The sequence below is a fragment of the Physeter macrocephalus genome, chromosome 8 (genome assembly GCF_002837175.3).
Source record: "Physeter macrocephalus isolate SW-GA chromosome 8, ASM283717v5, whole genome shotgun sequence".
Lineage (NCBI taxonomy): Eukaryota > Metazoa > Chordata > Mammalia > Artiodactyla > Physeteridae > Physeter > Physeter macrocephalus.
In genome coordinates, this window is record NC_041221.1 from 128,013,626 (window position 1) to 128,031,057 (window position 17,432).

At 36.6% G+C, this 17,432-nt stretch overlaps 1 protein-coding gene across 5 annotated transcripts in view; it reads right to left on the bottom strand.

The window, feature by feature from the left end:
- RAPGEF6 (Rap guanine nucleotide exchange factor 6) overlaps window positions 1-17,432 on the bottom strand; it is a 221,817-nt gene that overhangs the window by 81,451 nt on the left and 122,934 nt on the right. For all 5 annotated transcript variants that reach the window (XM_028493199.2, XM_028493202.2, XM_024115980.3 and 2 more), the window contains exons 7-11: window positions 16,770-16,901; window positions 6,340-6,517; window positions 4,171-4,307; window positions 1,357-1,515; window positions 626-778 (exon numbers count right to left, since the gene is read on the bottom strand). In XM_028493199.2, coding sequence (XP_028349000.1) covers window positions 626-778; window positions 1,357-1,515; window positions 4,171-4,307; window positions 6,340-6,517; window positions 16,770-16,901 — 759 coding nt within the window. The remainder of the gene's footprint in view (window positions 1-625; window positions 779-1,356; window positions 1,516-4,170; window positions 4,308-6,339; window positions 6,518-16,769; window positions 16,902-17,432) is intronic.

The following is a 17,432-nucleotide window of genomic DNA, read 5'->3' on the forward strand; positions in this document are numbered from 1 at the left end:
ACATCTACATGTCATTAAAGAGACAGGGAGATGGGAGAGTGGAAGGCAAGGAGGCAAGGAATAGGGGAGAGAGGGAATTAGAGAAGGGAAAACAATATGGATAGTAATACTCAAATTCTATAGCATGCTAAGGCTTTGGATTTGCCACATTTAGCCCTAATAAAGCCCTGCCATAGCATCCCCATTTTCAGATAAGAAAACTGAGGTTCAGAGAAGTTAATGTCTATTTCAATGCCACAGAGATCTAGTAAGCACTCATCTAGGATTCTTTATGCATTTATGGTTGGTCCTTTCAATTTCTGTTTTGTTTCTAAATATTGCTGTCTTTGATGAAATTAATTCCCATTATCAATGGATCATACAATAAATTTGAGAAGGAAAATTTTGACTGGTATATTCTAAATAATATCCTTCCATACTGATATTAAATGGCAATGTTACCCTTCCTCAATAAAATGTGTAAAAACCAACTTAGAAAAAGTCAAAAGAATTAACACATTTATTTACACTAGATCCCAAAGTTAATGAATTATCTTGCACTACTCAAAAAGTGGTTCAAAATCTTTTAAGCAAGATGAAAGGTTTATTCTATCAATAACAAGAAAAATAAGTAAAAAATACCCACCTTGATTACAATGTGTCCTTTCCTGGTTCCACTGCGATCTAGTTCACGGTGCTCATGTACCATAACAATTTCTCCCTCTTCCTCAACTTTATGGGTATTTTTTTCCACATGATTTAAAATTCTCCAATAATCCTGCTGGGCTATGCAGACAAACTGTCCGAGAACAACATGGGGACAATTAATGAACCTATAATACATAAATATATCACTATGCACCAAGGCAGAGCACAAAGGTGAGAACTCAAGTGGCATAAGTTCTTTCTTATTTCATCCCTTCATTCCTTCACAAAAATCAAGATAAAATAAATAATTCATGCACAAAGAGACCAAAGAAATTAAATCCATTTGAATTCTGCTCTAAAAGGAGAAGTGAGCATCTACTTCTCTCAAAACCGACACTATGCAAAGAAAACATGAAGCAGGAGTAAGTTAGAAACAAACAACTCAGAAGTTCCTCTATTAAAAAAAAAACAAAAAAGAGACGGAGCTGGCTAATATCAGATAGAAACTTAACAAACCAACATTTATTAGATATATTCTCTTTAAAATATGTATAGTTTGTTCAATTCCACAAATATATGAGTCCGATATAAAATCTAGTTTCCTTTATTAACTGTGAGCTTTTCAAACTCCCAATTCTCAAATCATGCTATTTTATTTTGGGGAAGGAAAAAAAAAGCTCAGCCATTTAAAATCAAGAAACAAGAGTACATGAGCAGAGATAAGCTTACCTGACAATCGTCTACTTTAGTCCTAACAACTCCATGCATGTACTGCTTATCCAGAGTGGGTGTAATTCCAAAACTATTTCCCATAAAGAGATTTTCAACTTTTCCATCTGGATGACTAATTTCTACAGTGCCGTTTAAAATAACATACCATGAGTCAAGCTATAGAGAAAAAGATAGGTTTTAAGGACGTTTGGGAAAAGAGGGTTACATGTTAACTTTGAAAAATAATCAATCAATATATAGAACTCGTATAATTTAAAAAAGAAAAAATAAGATCTGATTATATTACTAAATACTCTGTCAGTAACACCCTATTCCTGTTAAGCCAACCACTAAAGTTTATTTTACTCTTTCTTCCTTTAGTCACCAAATGAAATCAGGGACTCTCAGTAACTGTTACGGTTAAGACCACCAGCTCTGGGCTTCCCTGGTGGCGCAGTGGCTAAGAATTCACCTGCTAATGCAGGGAACTATGGGTTCGAGCCCTGGTCCGGGAAGATCCCACATGCTGTGGAGCAACTAAGCCCGTGCGCCACAACTACTGAGCCTGTGCTCTAGAGCCCATGAGCCACAACTACTGAAGCCCCCGCGCCTAGAGCCCATGCTCCACAACAAGAGAAGCCACTGCAATGAGACGCCTGCGCACTGCAACAAAGAGCAGCCCTGCTCACTGCAACTAGAGAAAGCCCATGTGCAGCAACAAAGACCCAACGCAGCCAAAAATAAAATAAATAAAATAAAATAATAAAAAAATAAAAGGCTACAGATGGCACAGTCCCATTAATACAAAAAAAAAAAAAAAAAAAAAAAAGACCACCAGATCTTGGAATTTGAATCCAGAATCTGCCACTGACTAGCTGAGTGACTCTGGGCAAGTTATTTAACTGCCCTAGGCTTCAGTTTCTTTACTGCTAAAATGGGCATAACAACATTACCTATCATAGGACTTTTGTGTCCATTAAAAATGAGTTTAATACAAACCAAGTGATTAGAATAGTGTCTGGCACATAGCAAACATTCAAAAGAAACCAAAAAAAGGGAGCTAGTGATTAATTCAGAAAAACTATTAAAAGCCTGAATTTTAAGGCATATCTTAAAAAATATTGAGAATTTCTCCTAATGTTAAGAAAATACTGCTCTCAATTTATACCAAAGTGTTTAATGCTCTAAGGAGACATATTCTAAGGCCTATTGTATATCAGTGAAAGACTACTTGTTCTCATGTGGTATCCCTTTTATTAGCCTAAACTTTCAATTTTAATGTGAAACAGTTTTAATGTGATTTAAGGGAAATCTGGACTATCAGTTCTGAAGGAGAATCACTGGCAACAAGAAATATTTTTTCAAAACTGTGCTTTTTTTTTTTTTTTTAGTTATTTCAAATATAAAATACACTCATTGTGGAATTTGTGGATTACACAAATTACTTGAGGACAGGGGCTCTGTTGGGTTTTTCCACCACTACCCTCACTGTGTACTTAGCACAAAGTAGGCACACAACAAATTTTTGCTGACAGAACTGTGGAATATTAAAAGAAGACAAAATTTGTGGAAAAGTAAAGTTATTCAAAACCCCACTATTTATACAGTTGTCATCAAAAGTTTAGTATTTTTCTCCCATGTTTATATTATTTCATATTGTTGAACTATTTAGACTATCCTGTCCTTTTTGAAAAATTTAATACTATATTCATTTGTTCATCAAACTTTTTTTTTAGTATATCCTATGTGCCAAACGATTTCTAGGATACAGGGAGAAACCATGTAGACAAAGCTAGAGCTAAGGCCCCTGCCCTCAAAGATATCTATCAAATTTTAAAATAACTTGAAAACCTATATAATATTATAACCTGTGGCTATATAATAATTTAGTCAACCACTGTTTTTTTGGGGGGGTATATTTTGGTCATTTCCAATTTTTACTATTATACATATCCTGCAATGAATATCTTTTGGCATAACTCTTTGAGTTTTATATTGTGTCTGGAGGAGAGACATTCAAAAGGGGAATAATGGGTTAGAGGCTGTTAATACTTTGAAGCCCATGTTAAAAATTTCTAAATGATTTTCCAGAAATACTGTTTACATTCCTACTAGCAGTATATGACAATGTGCACTGGCTGACATCTCACCATTAATTTTTATCAGTTCAATACGAAAACCAGTGAAGTGCTACCTAACAGCAGTAACACTTTTTAATTCCTCTGAATCCTCCCTCCGCCCATCCACAAGTTGCCATCCAAGCATTTTTGAAAATAGAATTGCCACATAAATGCCTCAACTGACAGTAGTCTACTAGGAGGCACAGATACCAATACATTTCCTTCATTTAAAAAAAAAACCGTATAATATAAAAAAGGGATAAGGAGATTACATACTTGAAAAACATTTTAATAATAATGTTATAAATATACTAATATAACAATAATTATTGACATGCATACACTGATGTGTATAAAATGGATGACTAATAAGAAAAAATAAATAAACAAAATAAAACAAATAACAATAAGAAAAATTTTTTAAAGTCTTTTAATTTGAGAAGTAAAAACAAATTTGGTCCAATGAATATTAATTACTGAACATCTATTCTGTGCAAGGTCCACTGCTAGGAAATCAAAATTAAGACAAAATAAAGCAAAAACAAAACAAAACTTATCTTTTCAGAAATTATAACTACCCCAAACTCTGCAGTCATTTAAAAAATTGTATAAATTTTAAAAGTCAAGATCTACACAAGTTTATGAAAATTAAATTATTCTAACAATTAGCTGCTATAAGCAAGTAATGTGTAACATCTATTTGCTAACCTACCTCTTGCCCATCTTCAAGAATAATAGCTCCAGCCTGCTCCACCACTTCAAAAATCATCACTGAGCAGAGTTCTCTCCTTACAGACATGGTCATGTTTGCAAAAGCAGGAAGCTGGTGCATAAACTCCAGTAATTGTTCTGTTAAAAAACAGAAATTCTAGTTTAGTGACCATCAAGGACAACAGTTTAAAGATACAATAAAATCTAGAATCCAATACCTAATTCTCTAATCAACTTAGGAATTCACGCTGCTAAACTAGAGAAACCAGGATGACTGTTGCTTAAAAAAAATTCAGTTATTTGGTTAACAGATATATTCAGACTCACACGAAAATACAGGCATAATGGAAGACACGAGAATTCACAACCTCCAGAGAGAACCAGGAAACTACACAGATTCAGATGAGGCTGGAGAGTTTAGCTAATTTTCCTAGCACGAGATGCTATTCCGTGGTGGTTACGTTTAGTGATGTCCTTTGATCTAATAGATTAGTGAAAAAGGTTTTTGTCTGTTTCTCTCTGGGCTAGAGTTTTTAAACAGATATTAATAAATGTCAATAAGTAATTAAATTAGGGACAACAAATGTGAATACTAGTTTAAGATTTGTCAAAGCAACTACAGGTAACTCTCTTTAATTTAACCAACAAATGTCTGAATACCTGCCTCAGGCCATTCGCTGATATAGATACATGAGAAATAAAGATAAAGGAAAAAAACATTTAAGCAGTCAGCTAAGGCTGAAATAGAAGAAACGATAAGGTGCTATCTATCCACAGATAACTGGAAGTTAATAATATTTCAATTTTTAAGAAAGCGTTGTGAAAACAGCATAGTGTACAATTCTTTATCACTAAAAATGCACTTACAGTTGCTGTCCAGATAGCATTCACAACATGAGTCTCAACTGTAGGTTGCATAACTATATTATATGTTATTAGCATGGCAAGGAATGTTCAAACGTATTGATCTTTACTCCCACAGATTATAATTATTAGTAGCAGTATCTTCTGACTTGAATCACAGCAGTATGACTCTTATAAAAGGGAAATCTAGGATAAAATCTTAATTGAATCATAATATATAACAACACTAAGTAATCTTTGTCCTTAAAGATAACATTAGCATCTTTAGTATTACTCAACCTCCAAAGTACAGTAAGTAGTTCTATAAGAAATTAAAGGAAAATTCATAAAATTTGAACCAAAAAATATACACATACTTTTTCAAGCTAGAGGCAAAACTATGATTTTTGATAATATTTGAAAATTTTTTGAATTCACAGACAGTGAACACTGACGCACTGTGTTTTACATGTCTTATGGACATGGAGGGGGAAATCACTTTACTGCAATCAAAGCTATTGTTTTATAAACTGGGGCAGCCAGAATGTGAGGACTATCTGGTTGCAACATCCATCACCCTAATGATGCCTAGGGTTGGTTCAGCTGATCTGGCTGTCTAGGCAGGTGTCCCCTTCCTCCCTTCACCACTCCACACATGCATCCGTTTTGAAGCTGTACACTTAGTCAAAGAGGACAACCTGTCCTGATAGAGGAGAACCTTCCTTGGGAAAGGAGTACTGTCCTTTGCTTAAGGATATATGAGCAGCTGTGTTCCACTGCTAGAACCTCCAAAACACGCTCTAATATTGGGGCAGTTAGCCTCAAAGACGGCCCTAAACAATTCTTGCCTCTTGATATTCACGTCCTCATGCGGTCCCCTCCCATACTGCATGAGGGTTGCTCTGTATGACAAATAGAATTGGGAAGAAGCAATGATGTATCATTCCTGAGGCCAGATCATAAAAGATACTATGGCATCTGCCTTATTCTCCCCTGAATTACTGGCTTTGAGGAAAACCAACTGCCATGTTGTGAGGACATTTAAACAACCTCTGGAGAAGCCCATGTGGAGAGGAACTGTTCTATGCCAAAAGCCATGTGAGCAGCCACCTTGGAAGCAGATCCTCCAGCTTAGCCCAGTGACTGTAACCCCTGCCACATTCTGACTACAACCTCACGAGAGACAATGAGCCAGAACGACTCAGGTAGGCTGCTCCTGAATTCTTGACCCACAAACCCTTCTTGGGGGTAATTTGTTATGCACCAATAGGTAACTATATATAAATTGAACTATAAAATTCCTATTGTGAACAGATGTATTTCTTACCAATGTCATCATCAGTTTTGTCTGCAGGTTCTTTTTCAAGACATTCTCGAACAAGATCTCGCCCCTGCAGTGGATCTGTTCGATCAATCTCTTCATCTTCCTCTTCTTCATCTTCAGAATCAACAGGTCCTTCTGGAAGACGTGTTAAATCTACATCTCCTACCTCACTTTCCGTAGCCTACAGAAAGAAATCTTGATCACTTACCTTTTCATGTTATAAAAATTATATGTCACAGTCTGAATGAAGCAAAACTACCACCCCACCAAATATTATCAAGAATTAGGCAACACTGTATGCTGTATCAAAAACAAAATGCTACTTATTTATAAAACGTTTCTCTCTGCCTAAAATACAAGTCATCATTTCAGTGTGACATCTAAATTGACAAATCTGAGCCAGTATGTATAAAATGGTCAAGAGACTCAAACATCACTAAATGTATTAATACCTGCTTTCCAACAAACACTTGTATTCCTTAAAAGTACATTTCCTAAAATGTTAAGTGCAAGAAAGAGAAAGACAGTTTACCAACAATCATTTTAGGAGTACCTTGTTAGTATATGCTGGGTGTTATAAATAAAGTATTATTCTTTCAACACTAGGTTTAGAGTCTAGTAGAGTAGACAGTCATGTAAATTAAGAAGAGAAGTATAAAACAGGTAAAGAGTAGTACTGAAAAGTGCTAAAATTCAACAACTGTGAAGGACTGAACAAATACTTATCTCTTTCCAATACTTTATTGTTGAATCTAACAGTAAACAAAGAAGAGCCAAGGTTACTCTACCAGGGGTCCCCAACCCTGGGCCACAGACAGGTTCTGGTCCGTGGCCTGTTAGGAACCAGGCTGCAGAGCAGGAGGTGAGCTGCCGCCCCCCCATCGCTCCCCATCGCTCACATTACCATCTGATCCATCCCCAAACCCCCACCCCCATCTGTGGAAAAGCTGTCTTCCAAGAAACCAGTCCCTGGTGCCAAAAAGGTTGGGGACCACTGCTCTAAGCAATCTAAAAACATAAACTTATACTTACAGCCTGAACGTTGCAAACATACTAGTCTCAGATACTTGTAAAAGAACTAGCAGATTTTGTAAAAACTGTGAATTTAAATGTTACTCATAGAAAACAACAAATAAAATACATAAAATTATTTATTTACTTTTTGTACTTTGTATTTTTTACTTTTTGTACTTCAGGACAAAATAAAATTGTCCTGAAGTGGATTATTAGGCAATATTTCTAAATATTATACTCAGTTGATTCATATTATAATAAATGAAAGCATGAATACTGAAGCAGATACGGAAAAAAATGAGTAGAACGTACAGAAATTTCATAATAAATAAGCACGCATACATGAGGATTATTGAAAACTATGGAACTTTCATTCAAATATTTAAGTCTCATCTCCTGTGTTGAACATTTACTATTTTGTCTGCCCAGAAGAGGTTCTTCCTTCTTTTAGGGAGTTGATGTTCCTCTCCAACTTAACCAAGAGATTTCAAAGGGAAACAGTGCCCTGTTCCTGGCTAGGGAAGCTAAGGGAGAAAGTCCTTTCCTCTGGATTTTTATAACTGGAACTGGAGGGCAGAGCATCCTTTCTCCTCTGGTTGATGAATTGGAAGAATGTGACGCAGAACAGCCTACAGCCACATGGGAATGCCTTTCTGTGGTGGGAGAAAATTGAATCAACTGGCAGAGAAAGGGGCAGGGGAATGCGGAGGAAGGACATTGAACAAGAGAGCAGACACAGAAAGAGATCGAGACAAACAGACGCAGAGCAACAAAGTAAAAAAATATATATATATCATGCAGGACAGAGATGGAAAGAGCACAGCATGTGCAACAAAGATGACCTGTGACAGAAAGTGTCACAGAGAGAGGGAGGAAGAGCAATCAATCAAGCAACAAGGAGTCAAAGGACTAGAGAGACAGGCAAACAGGGGCAGACACACTTGCAAGCATCCAGGTTCCTTGAGGCCAGAGCTGCCTCTGCTTTCTCTGCGGGTCAATAACTTATCTGTTCTGGCTTTAGTTAATTCAAGTTAAGGCTCTGATACCTGCAACTGAAAGAGTTCTGATTTGTTTTGTAAGACCAGGTTCTATACTTCCTTTGGACTTCTGCACAGCTTTAAGTAAGAGCTTTCATCAATAGTTAACAAACTAGATTAAACACCCAACTTGAAACCTTTAAGATTAGATAAGCTGGCTCTTAACCATCTTATACCGGCAATCCTATCTAATGACTAGCATGCTCTCCTGAGTTATTTTTTGGTTATGAAACTTTAGGGTTTAAGCAGAGTACATTTCTGAATAATATACCTTTGGAACTAAAAACTTGCTAACAAGTTACAATCTCTTTTCAAAGATAAGTAGTTTTAATTTAAATGTGTAGATACTAAAATGACTTTTCCAAAACCCAATTTATCTACAAACACTGATTTTAATCTAAGAAATGAGTGTTAAAAAACACTGAAGCAATATTTTTTACACAAGTTAATTTTTCAGAATATAGATGCTCACCTCTGGAATAACAGCCTTTTTCTCTTTTATCAAATATTAAGGACAATCTACCTTAAATCTGAGTTTTTAAACTACCCTGTCCTCATCTCAATCTCAGGTTTTCATCCCCTGACCAAGACTATTTCAACCTAGTCTCATTCTTACCTTTTCGATTATGTCTGATAAAAAGATGGATAATTCACAACACAAAAAAAAGGCAAGATGCAAAGGGGGGTGGGGGTGGGATGAATTGGGAGACTGGGATTGACATATATACACTATTGATACTACGTATAAAATAGTTAACTATGAGAACCTACTGTATATAGCACAGGGCACTCTAATCAGTGCTCTGTGGTGACCTAAATGGGAAGGAAACCCAAAGAGGGGATATATGTATATGTATAGCTGATTCACTTTGCTGTACAGTAGAAACTAACACAACATTGTGAAGCAACTATACTGCAATAAAAATTTTTTCAAAAAAGGCAAGATGCAATTCAGTTATGTGGATAATAGGGAAGGCTTACTGTCATCTGCATGAAAAGTGAAGATATTTTAAGAAAATAACTCTTTAGGTAGAATGAAAATCATGGGTAGCGACTGGGAGATGACTATTAAAAGAACCCTTTTAGGAACTTTCGAAGGCCATCTGCAAAGGAAAGAATATAATCTCTTCTTACCATTGTCCTCTTTTACCTGTACTTTTTTCAAAGTAGGATAAAAGAAAAAGGTTGAATAAAATTAGTTAAGAGAACATACTCAACTGCTAAAATGTTAAGAGTCTACAAAAGGGATAAGGTGGTAAAATAAGAATTAGGAATAAAAATATGGGGACTTCCCTGGTGGAAAAGTGGCTAAGAATCCGCCTGCCAATGCAGGGGACACGGGTTCAAGCCCTGGTCCGGGAAGATCCCACATGCTGCGGAACAACTAAGCCTGTGCGCCACAACTACTGAGCCTGTGCTCTAGAGTCCGCAAGCCATAACTACTGAGACCGCGTGCCACAACTACTGAAGTCCGCGCACCTAGAGCCTGTGCTCCGCAACAAGAGATGCCATCACAATGAGAAGCCTGCACACCGCAGTGAAGAGTAGTCCCCGCTCACTGCAACTAGAGAAAGCCCGTGCACAGCAATGAAGACCCAATGCAGCCTAAAATAAATAAATAAATAAATTTAAAATATGTACAGCTTTAAAAAAGAAAGAATAAAAATATGAAAGAGTGGCCAGAAACATGCTAAAAAATTAAAAAGGATTTTGTAATTTTTAAAAAAGTAAATAAAATGTGCTACATAGAGTCCAAGGTCTAAATTCTTGACCAGGGCTTCCCTGGTGGCGCAGTGGTTAAGAATCCGCCTGCCAATGCAGGACACACGGGTTCCAGCCCTGGTCCGGGAAGATCCCACATGCCGCGGAGCAACTAAGCCCATGCACCACAACTACTGAGCCTGTGCTCTAGAGCCTGAGAGCCACAACTACTGAGCCCATGTGCCACACCTACTGAAGCCCACGTGCCTAGAGCCCGTGCTCCACAACAAGGGAAGCCACCACAGTGGGGAGCCCTGCACTGCAGCGAAGAGTAGCCCCCACTTGCTGCAACTAGAGAAAGCTTGCAAGCAGCAACGAAGACCCAACGCAGCCATAAATAAATAAATAAATAAATAAAAAATTTTAAAAAAATATATAAATCCTTGACTAAACAAAGGCAAGCCAGGTCTTTAAGGTAAAGGTAGATATGAGGACCACCAGGACTGGTAGTCACTATGTGATGCTGCTGAGGATGCAGTTCCTAGGAAAAATGTTTCTTTAATAACTAGATAAGATTTTTTTAAAATATAGTATCCACAATATCCAGCATACAATATAAAATTACTAGACAGATGAAGAAGCGTGGAAATGTGACACATAATCAGGAGAAAAATCAATCAATATAAAGAGATGCAGGAAAGATGAAATTAGGAAACATGAATTTTTGACATTTATTATAAGTAAATTCAAGGATTCAAAAGAAAGCACAAACATAATTAAGGGTAAAATGGGAAATACCAATAAAGAAATGTAAACTGTAAGAAGAGTAAACTTGAAGAAGGGCAATAAAAACTACCCAAACTGAAGGAAAGAGAGGAAAAAAGCCAAAAAGAAAATTTAACAGAGCCTCAGAGACTCACATAATATCAAAGTTGTTAGAAAAAAGTAGGTCAAAAGATATGCCACATTCATTAAGGTAGGGTTTGAAAAGGTTGGAGCCCTGGCCTTTCAACTATTTTATCCCAGAAGTTGGAATACAGCAGACCCTCAGAAAGATTATGATAAATGGATTAAGCCCAGAAAAAAAAAAAAAGTATATTGGTAAAAGGGATAACAAGTATTAAACTTCTTGCATTTTTCTTTTTCCCACAGTATGAATGTGTCTCTGTGTATATGTGTAAATATAATTTGGTGAGGCAGACAGTCTGAGGTGATTTTCTGTTGACTTGGCCTTCTCCAAATAAACCACCAGTGGATTTCCTTTTCCTGTTTGCATCTACATAAACATGAAGGTATGATGAGGGGAACTACAGGTTAGAATGAGAAGTTATACAAGCTTATAGAAGCCACATTCTCAAATTTAGAGCAAATATTAAGCCAGAATCTTAGACTTCCATGCTTATCTTTTCTGAATTCCCATTTATAATATTTCATTCAACCTTTTTCATGGATCACTTAGTCCTTATGTTTCCTCTCTGTCTTTCTAGTCAGGGCGAGAACCCTGTGAAATTAATCCTTCACAATAATGCTGTCCAGGCTGGCCCATTCCATTATCTCTACAACAGGGCAGGTGGTCAAAGTAATGCCTCCCTTGCTCTGGATCATCAATTAGTTAGTAGTTATCCTCTGTATTTTCCCTGGAAATATTGATTTCTACTTTCAAATGTAATTCAACTAAAAAAATTCTAGATTGCTTCCTAAGTGCCAACACTGCTTAACTCAGCGTGAGATAACAAACGGAAGAAACAAACTCTGCACACTACAAATTTACCATGATGACGAAAAAGATCAAGTTTAAAAGTAACCACACTAAAAAGCAGAGTGAAAAAAAGGGATGAGAGCCACAGAAAAACTGCTGTAGGTTCCAACATGTGAGAGGCAATACGAAAATGTCATCCAGGTGGAGCTGCAGGAGGAACAGCATTACCAAAACAGGGCTAGGAAAAGACAAACACGTTCAGGAAATAGCATATGTATTTGTCATGGACCAGAATCTAGAATGTGTTAAGTGGGAAACAATGGAATATAAAACCAGATTTGCAGATTATGGTTAGAAATGAAAGGCTTGGAATTTGAATATAAATTTGAAATTAAGAGTGTAAATTAGATAATGGTGAAGCACTGAAGATTTTTAAAGAGAAGGAAAGTCATTCTTCTTGTAATGAAAGCGGAAGTTTAAAAAATGGAAATAGGCAGGGGCTTCCCTGGTGGCGCAGTGGTTGGGAGTCCGCCTGCCGATGCAGGGGACACGAGTTCGTGCCCGGTCTGGGAAGATCCCACATGCGGCGGAATGGCTGGGCCCGTGAGCCATGGCCGCTGAGCCTGCGCATCCGGAGCCTGTGCTCCGCAACGGGAGAGGCCACAGCAGTGAGAGACCCGCGTACCGCGAAAAAAAAAAAAAAAAAAAAAAGGAAATAGGCAAAGATAACTGAGACTTTGACTAGGAGACATGATATTCTTAACAGAAATATTAAAGACAAGTGGAAGAAAACATGTAGCAGGGCAAAGCTAGTTTAAGTATCAAAAGAACATCCAGGTGGAAACATTGCACCAGAGTTTTGGAGAGATTGGCAGTAGAGCTCTGAGTTAAGGAATCATGCTGCCATGAGGTGGGATTTTTTTAGGATCACATTTACTTCCTATATAGAAACCAAAAAAGACAGGTGGGGGATGAATGGGTACCTCAGGTTATTTAAAAATAAGTTAATGAAAAGACAAGTGCTTTAGGTTCAATAATTAACATTTTACATTTTACAATCCTCCAGCTCTTGGAAAAGGAATCCAGAAAGCAACACTCCTTATTTCTCTTGAGTATTCTTTGAAGATACATAAAATATTCTATCCAAGAACATTCTAACATCTTAATGCATACTCTTAGCTAAATTTTAAGCTAATCTGATTAGAAACATATTCATACTGAAACAATTACTTGCATTTTTTCTAAACTGTGATAAATGTTTTATTTTGAACTTTCTTTGAGATCCAAGAGCTTTTACTTTTAAACCAGAACACATGAAAGCTCTAAAGAGGAAATACATAGGAGCATAGTCATACATTTGGCCATATAAAATGGTACTGTAAACGATATTCCTGTTACAAACTGCTGTTAGGATGTCTCTCTTCTCTTTCCCCTCCAATCCTCCAAATTAAAAATACAGTTCACCCTTGAAAACCATTGGTGTTAGTGACACCAACTCCCTTCCCCCCCCACAGTTGAAAACCCACATATAACTTTACAGTCAGCCCTCTATACATGCGGTTCTGTACGTGTAGCACTGTAGTATGTATTTATTGGGGAAAAAATCCACATATAAGTGGACCCGTGCAGTTCAAACCTATTTTGTTCAAGGGTTAAATATACTCGCATATTTTGTAAGGCTCTGCTTATACTGTTATAGGCCATGACTGGGTTAGGTATTCACTTTTAAAACCTCTCAAATGTTGAAATTTGGATAACCAGGAAAACTACTTCAAATGTTGCTGGCCAAGGTATATACACTGGCAACGTACATCTGTAACTAAAAGGTGCCTTGAAGGATGTTTGGTCCTGTCCAAAATGTCCATGAGCATATTTGGTCCATGCCAAATGGTCTGGGACAAGATCAAATACCAAGGACCTTTTGGTGTGGACCAAATGCCTGTTAATCAAAGAGTGTATTCACAGCTTTCACAAGTACTGAAAGGAGGCCTGAGGTTAAGGGAGAGACTGAAGGTCCAGTATTGATATTCAACACTCTAAGCTCTCTTCTTCTCTTTTACTCCTGAGGACCCAATTGGATACACACACACAATTTAGTTGGTATTATTTACCTTACCCAGAGTTTTTTTAAAATTTTTTAAATTGTAGGTCTAGAAATTCTACATTATAGGAGATATAGTTTATCAGTCTATTATGTTCATATTCCTTTTACCCTCTAGTAATAATTCCTTTAATCCTTTCCCACAATTTTATTCAACTTTTATTTTTAACTACACACTCTATTTATGTCCTCTTTAAAATTTTTTAAATGTAGAAATAATAATGTCCATTGAGAAAAACATAAGACAAGCTGAAGGAACATAATAAAAACTACCCACAATCCTACCATCAACAGAAAAACTGTTACTATTTGGTAACACATGTCTTGAATTCATATATACATTCCATGTATACAGTATAAGACAAATACGTATGTATTTATTTACTTTAAAATTCTGATTTCTTTCCCTTCTGTTTTTATCTTTGTATGTTTGTTTTGTTTTAACCTTTATGCTGTTTATATCCTTTGGCTAGTGTCCTAGGCTTAACCAAAGTCTGAGTTTGGGGACTTTTACCTTCTTTGGCTGCACTTAAAAGAGTTTATCTTACATTTTTGCATATTTGACTTTACTATTTTAACAGTTTTCTCCTTTAAATTTCTGAATTTCTGTTTTGGTTCTTGAATTTCATTCTTTTTGCTCATCTGTTTACTCTCCCTAAATTCATTAAAACTTATTTTATCTTGTTGGTTAGTTGACGCATTTCACAGCATCATCTTTTAACTATATGTTTTCATTTATGTGACCTTCTGGAAAACGTAAAACCAAAAGGGCAGAAAACAGATTGGTGGCTGCCAGCAGCTGGGGATAAGGAGAAGGAAGTGACTAAAAAGGAGCATACAAAGCCCTTTTTCAGGTGACAGAAATATTCTATGTCTTCATGTAAGCTATTACTAAAGAGGGTAAATTTTATTATTTGTAAATTACATCTCAGCATCAAACATATACATACAAACACACAATGACATAGGAAGCAGAACTGATATGACTTAACAGTGAATTATGATGATCAGGGGAGGAGGGCCAATGGTAACCTTCAGGTTTCTGGGGGTATGAAAAGGTATCTTGTTTATTTTGTAATGAAGGGACTTTTTTGATGTGCAGGAAAGCTGGCAAGGATACCTGTCCACATGTTATGCTATGTTAAAATGAATCTCTTAAAAGGTAGAATGAACTGTAGAAAGTGTTACTGAGGAAGGAAAACACACAAAAGGTTGGAGCAGGGCAGCCACATACATGGTCATGGTCCTACCGGAGAAGACCTCCAACCATACCAGCAGGTAGGCTCGAGCCCCAGCTTCAGGTGGGTCATCCAGTAGGTGAACATCCTGTGGATGCTAATATAAGTGCAATTCTTCAGAAGCTCCTCCAGGATCTTGCCAAAGATACAGGACCCCACTGTGTACAGCCCATCTATTAGTTCAGTGTAAAGCACGGCCTTTCCAAGTGACCTTGAACCTCAATCTCTGCACTATCCTCTTGTCCCTTTTCTCACAACCATCGGGGGCTCTGCTCCTTGCTCCAAAAAGGTGATCACATCTGGCTTAGAGATGGATATACTAGTGAGTTCAGGTACCTATAGTTCATCAACATCACATCTCTGCTTTACTGTCTCTCTTTGCAAGGTCCAGACATTCCCACTTATCTTGAGAAAAATCTAAAGCCACATCCCTGAACTTCATTAATCCAGGGTCAATCTTCCTTAGTGTTCTTCCCTAGGAAAAACAGAGTCCAGAGAAGCACAGCTGTACTTTGACTTTTAGGTATGCAACAACTCTAACTTAATCCACAAGATACTTCTTTTGGGGAGGGGTAGAATGCATGAAGCCCAACAACTCCATGAACACAGTTAAGTGGCCCCAGAACCACTGCACTGTTTTTAACTTTACTTTTTAAAAACTCCCTGTTCTACCTACTACAAAATGGTGAAGAGGGAGAATTCCTTGTTCTCTCTACTATAAAATGCCAAACAAGGGGATTTAGATGGCATGTCCACAGCAACAATCTTTGTAGAAAAAAGCCTCACATAAACCAAAAATGGAGGCTTTTTTCCATTTTGCACCTGCCTGCAAACTTCCCTTAACAGAGGAATGCTGATTTTCATAAAACAGCTAAATCCGTGCAACTCAACAGAACCACAGTCTAAACTGTTTTCCTCAGACAACAATGATTCTATTTCAACAAATCAGTACTCTATGGTAGCCACTAGCCACATGTGGTACTTGAAATGTGTCTTGTCTGAACTGAGATGTGCCATAAATTAATATTAAACTTTGCCTTTTGAAGACTTAGTATGAAAAAATAACTCATTCATAATTTTTAAACACTGATTACATGTTGAAATAATATTTGAATATACTGTGCTAAATAAAATATATTATTAAAATTAATTTTACCTGTTTCCTTTTAATTTTTAAATGTGGCCACTGGAAAATTTAAGTCTTTACAATACAAAGGCAAGTCTAATCTTCATGACTTTACTTATAGAAGACTTAACTAATCAACTATTGAAGATAATAAAAATTGCCTTTTTATAAATTTAAGTTCAGTTGTTTCAAGAACCATTTACTAATGCAAGCAAATATTATATTATATTATAATATATATTATATTAATATAGATTCACTTGGATAAAAGAAATTAAAAAGAACACTATATTCATGTACTGCTGGACCATATTTAATCACTCTCAAAAGACAGATCACCTCTTTCATTAGGCTTGTAAATTTGACACAGTAAACAAAGCATACTTTCTCAAAGACCTTATGTCTGAATTTCACACCCTAATTAAAAGATACATGACCACCTAAGGCACAAGGCACAAGGTATTCGGCAGAATTTTAAAAAAGCCATATGCACAGCAAACAAACTCCTAAGTATTACCTGATAGATATCTGATAAACTGCTGCTCCCAGAGTCACTGGCAATGCTACAACCAGACTGACTAGAAGACACATGAGTCACCTGTGGATGAGGGCTGTCTGCAATGTGCATCTTGGTAAGATCGGCTGGAAGCTGAAAAAGAAAAATAATTTAAGATAATCTAAATATCAAACATTACCTTTAAAGAGTTCTTGACACACTGTAACTTCTGCAACAACATTTTGTTTTATGTACATTTCTGTGCAACCTAATTTCTAATCTAAATTCTCCATTCTTGGAAAAAATCTTAGAAAGTGATAAGAACCAAATCAGCATTCTGACTGTTAGGCAAGCCTACAGTGGAAGCCCACTTAGCAGTTTTCAAAAGACATTACCATGAGTAATCGTATTTCAGAGGAAAAAATTGGCCTTTCTTCAAATAAAAATATCAGCTGTTGCTACTGTAAAAGGTAGGAATGCTCGCTCCCTCCCTCCTTCCCTCCCTCTCTCTCACACAAACACACACAAACACATCACTAACACAAAATGGTTGCTAATTCCAGAACAAAACAGTAAAATCTTGGATTAAAGTACAGCATCTGGCACCAAGACTTAAGAAAAGTAACAGGTGACTGCATTCAATATTCCAAAAATTTAGTAAGCCTCTTTTCATTTAACATTGTA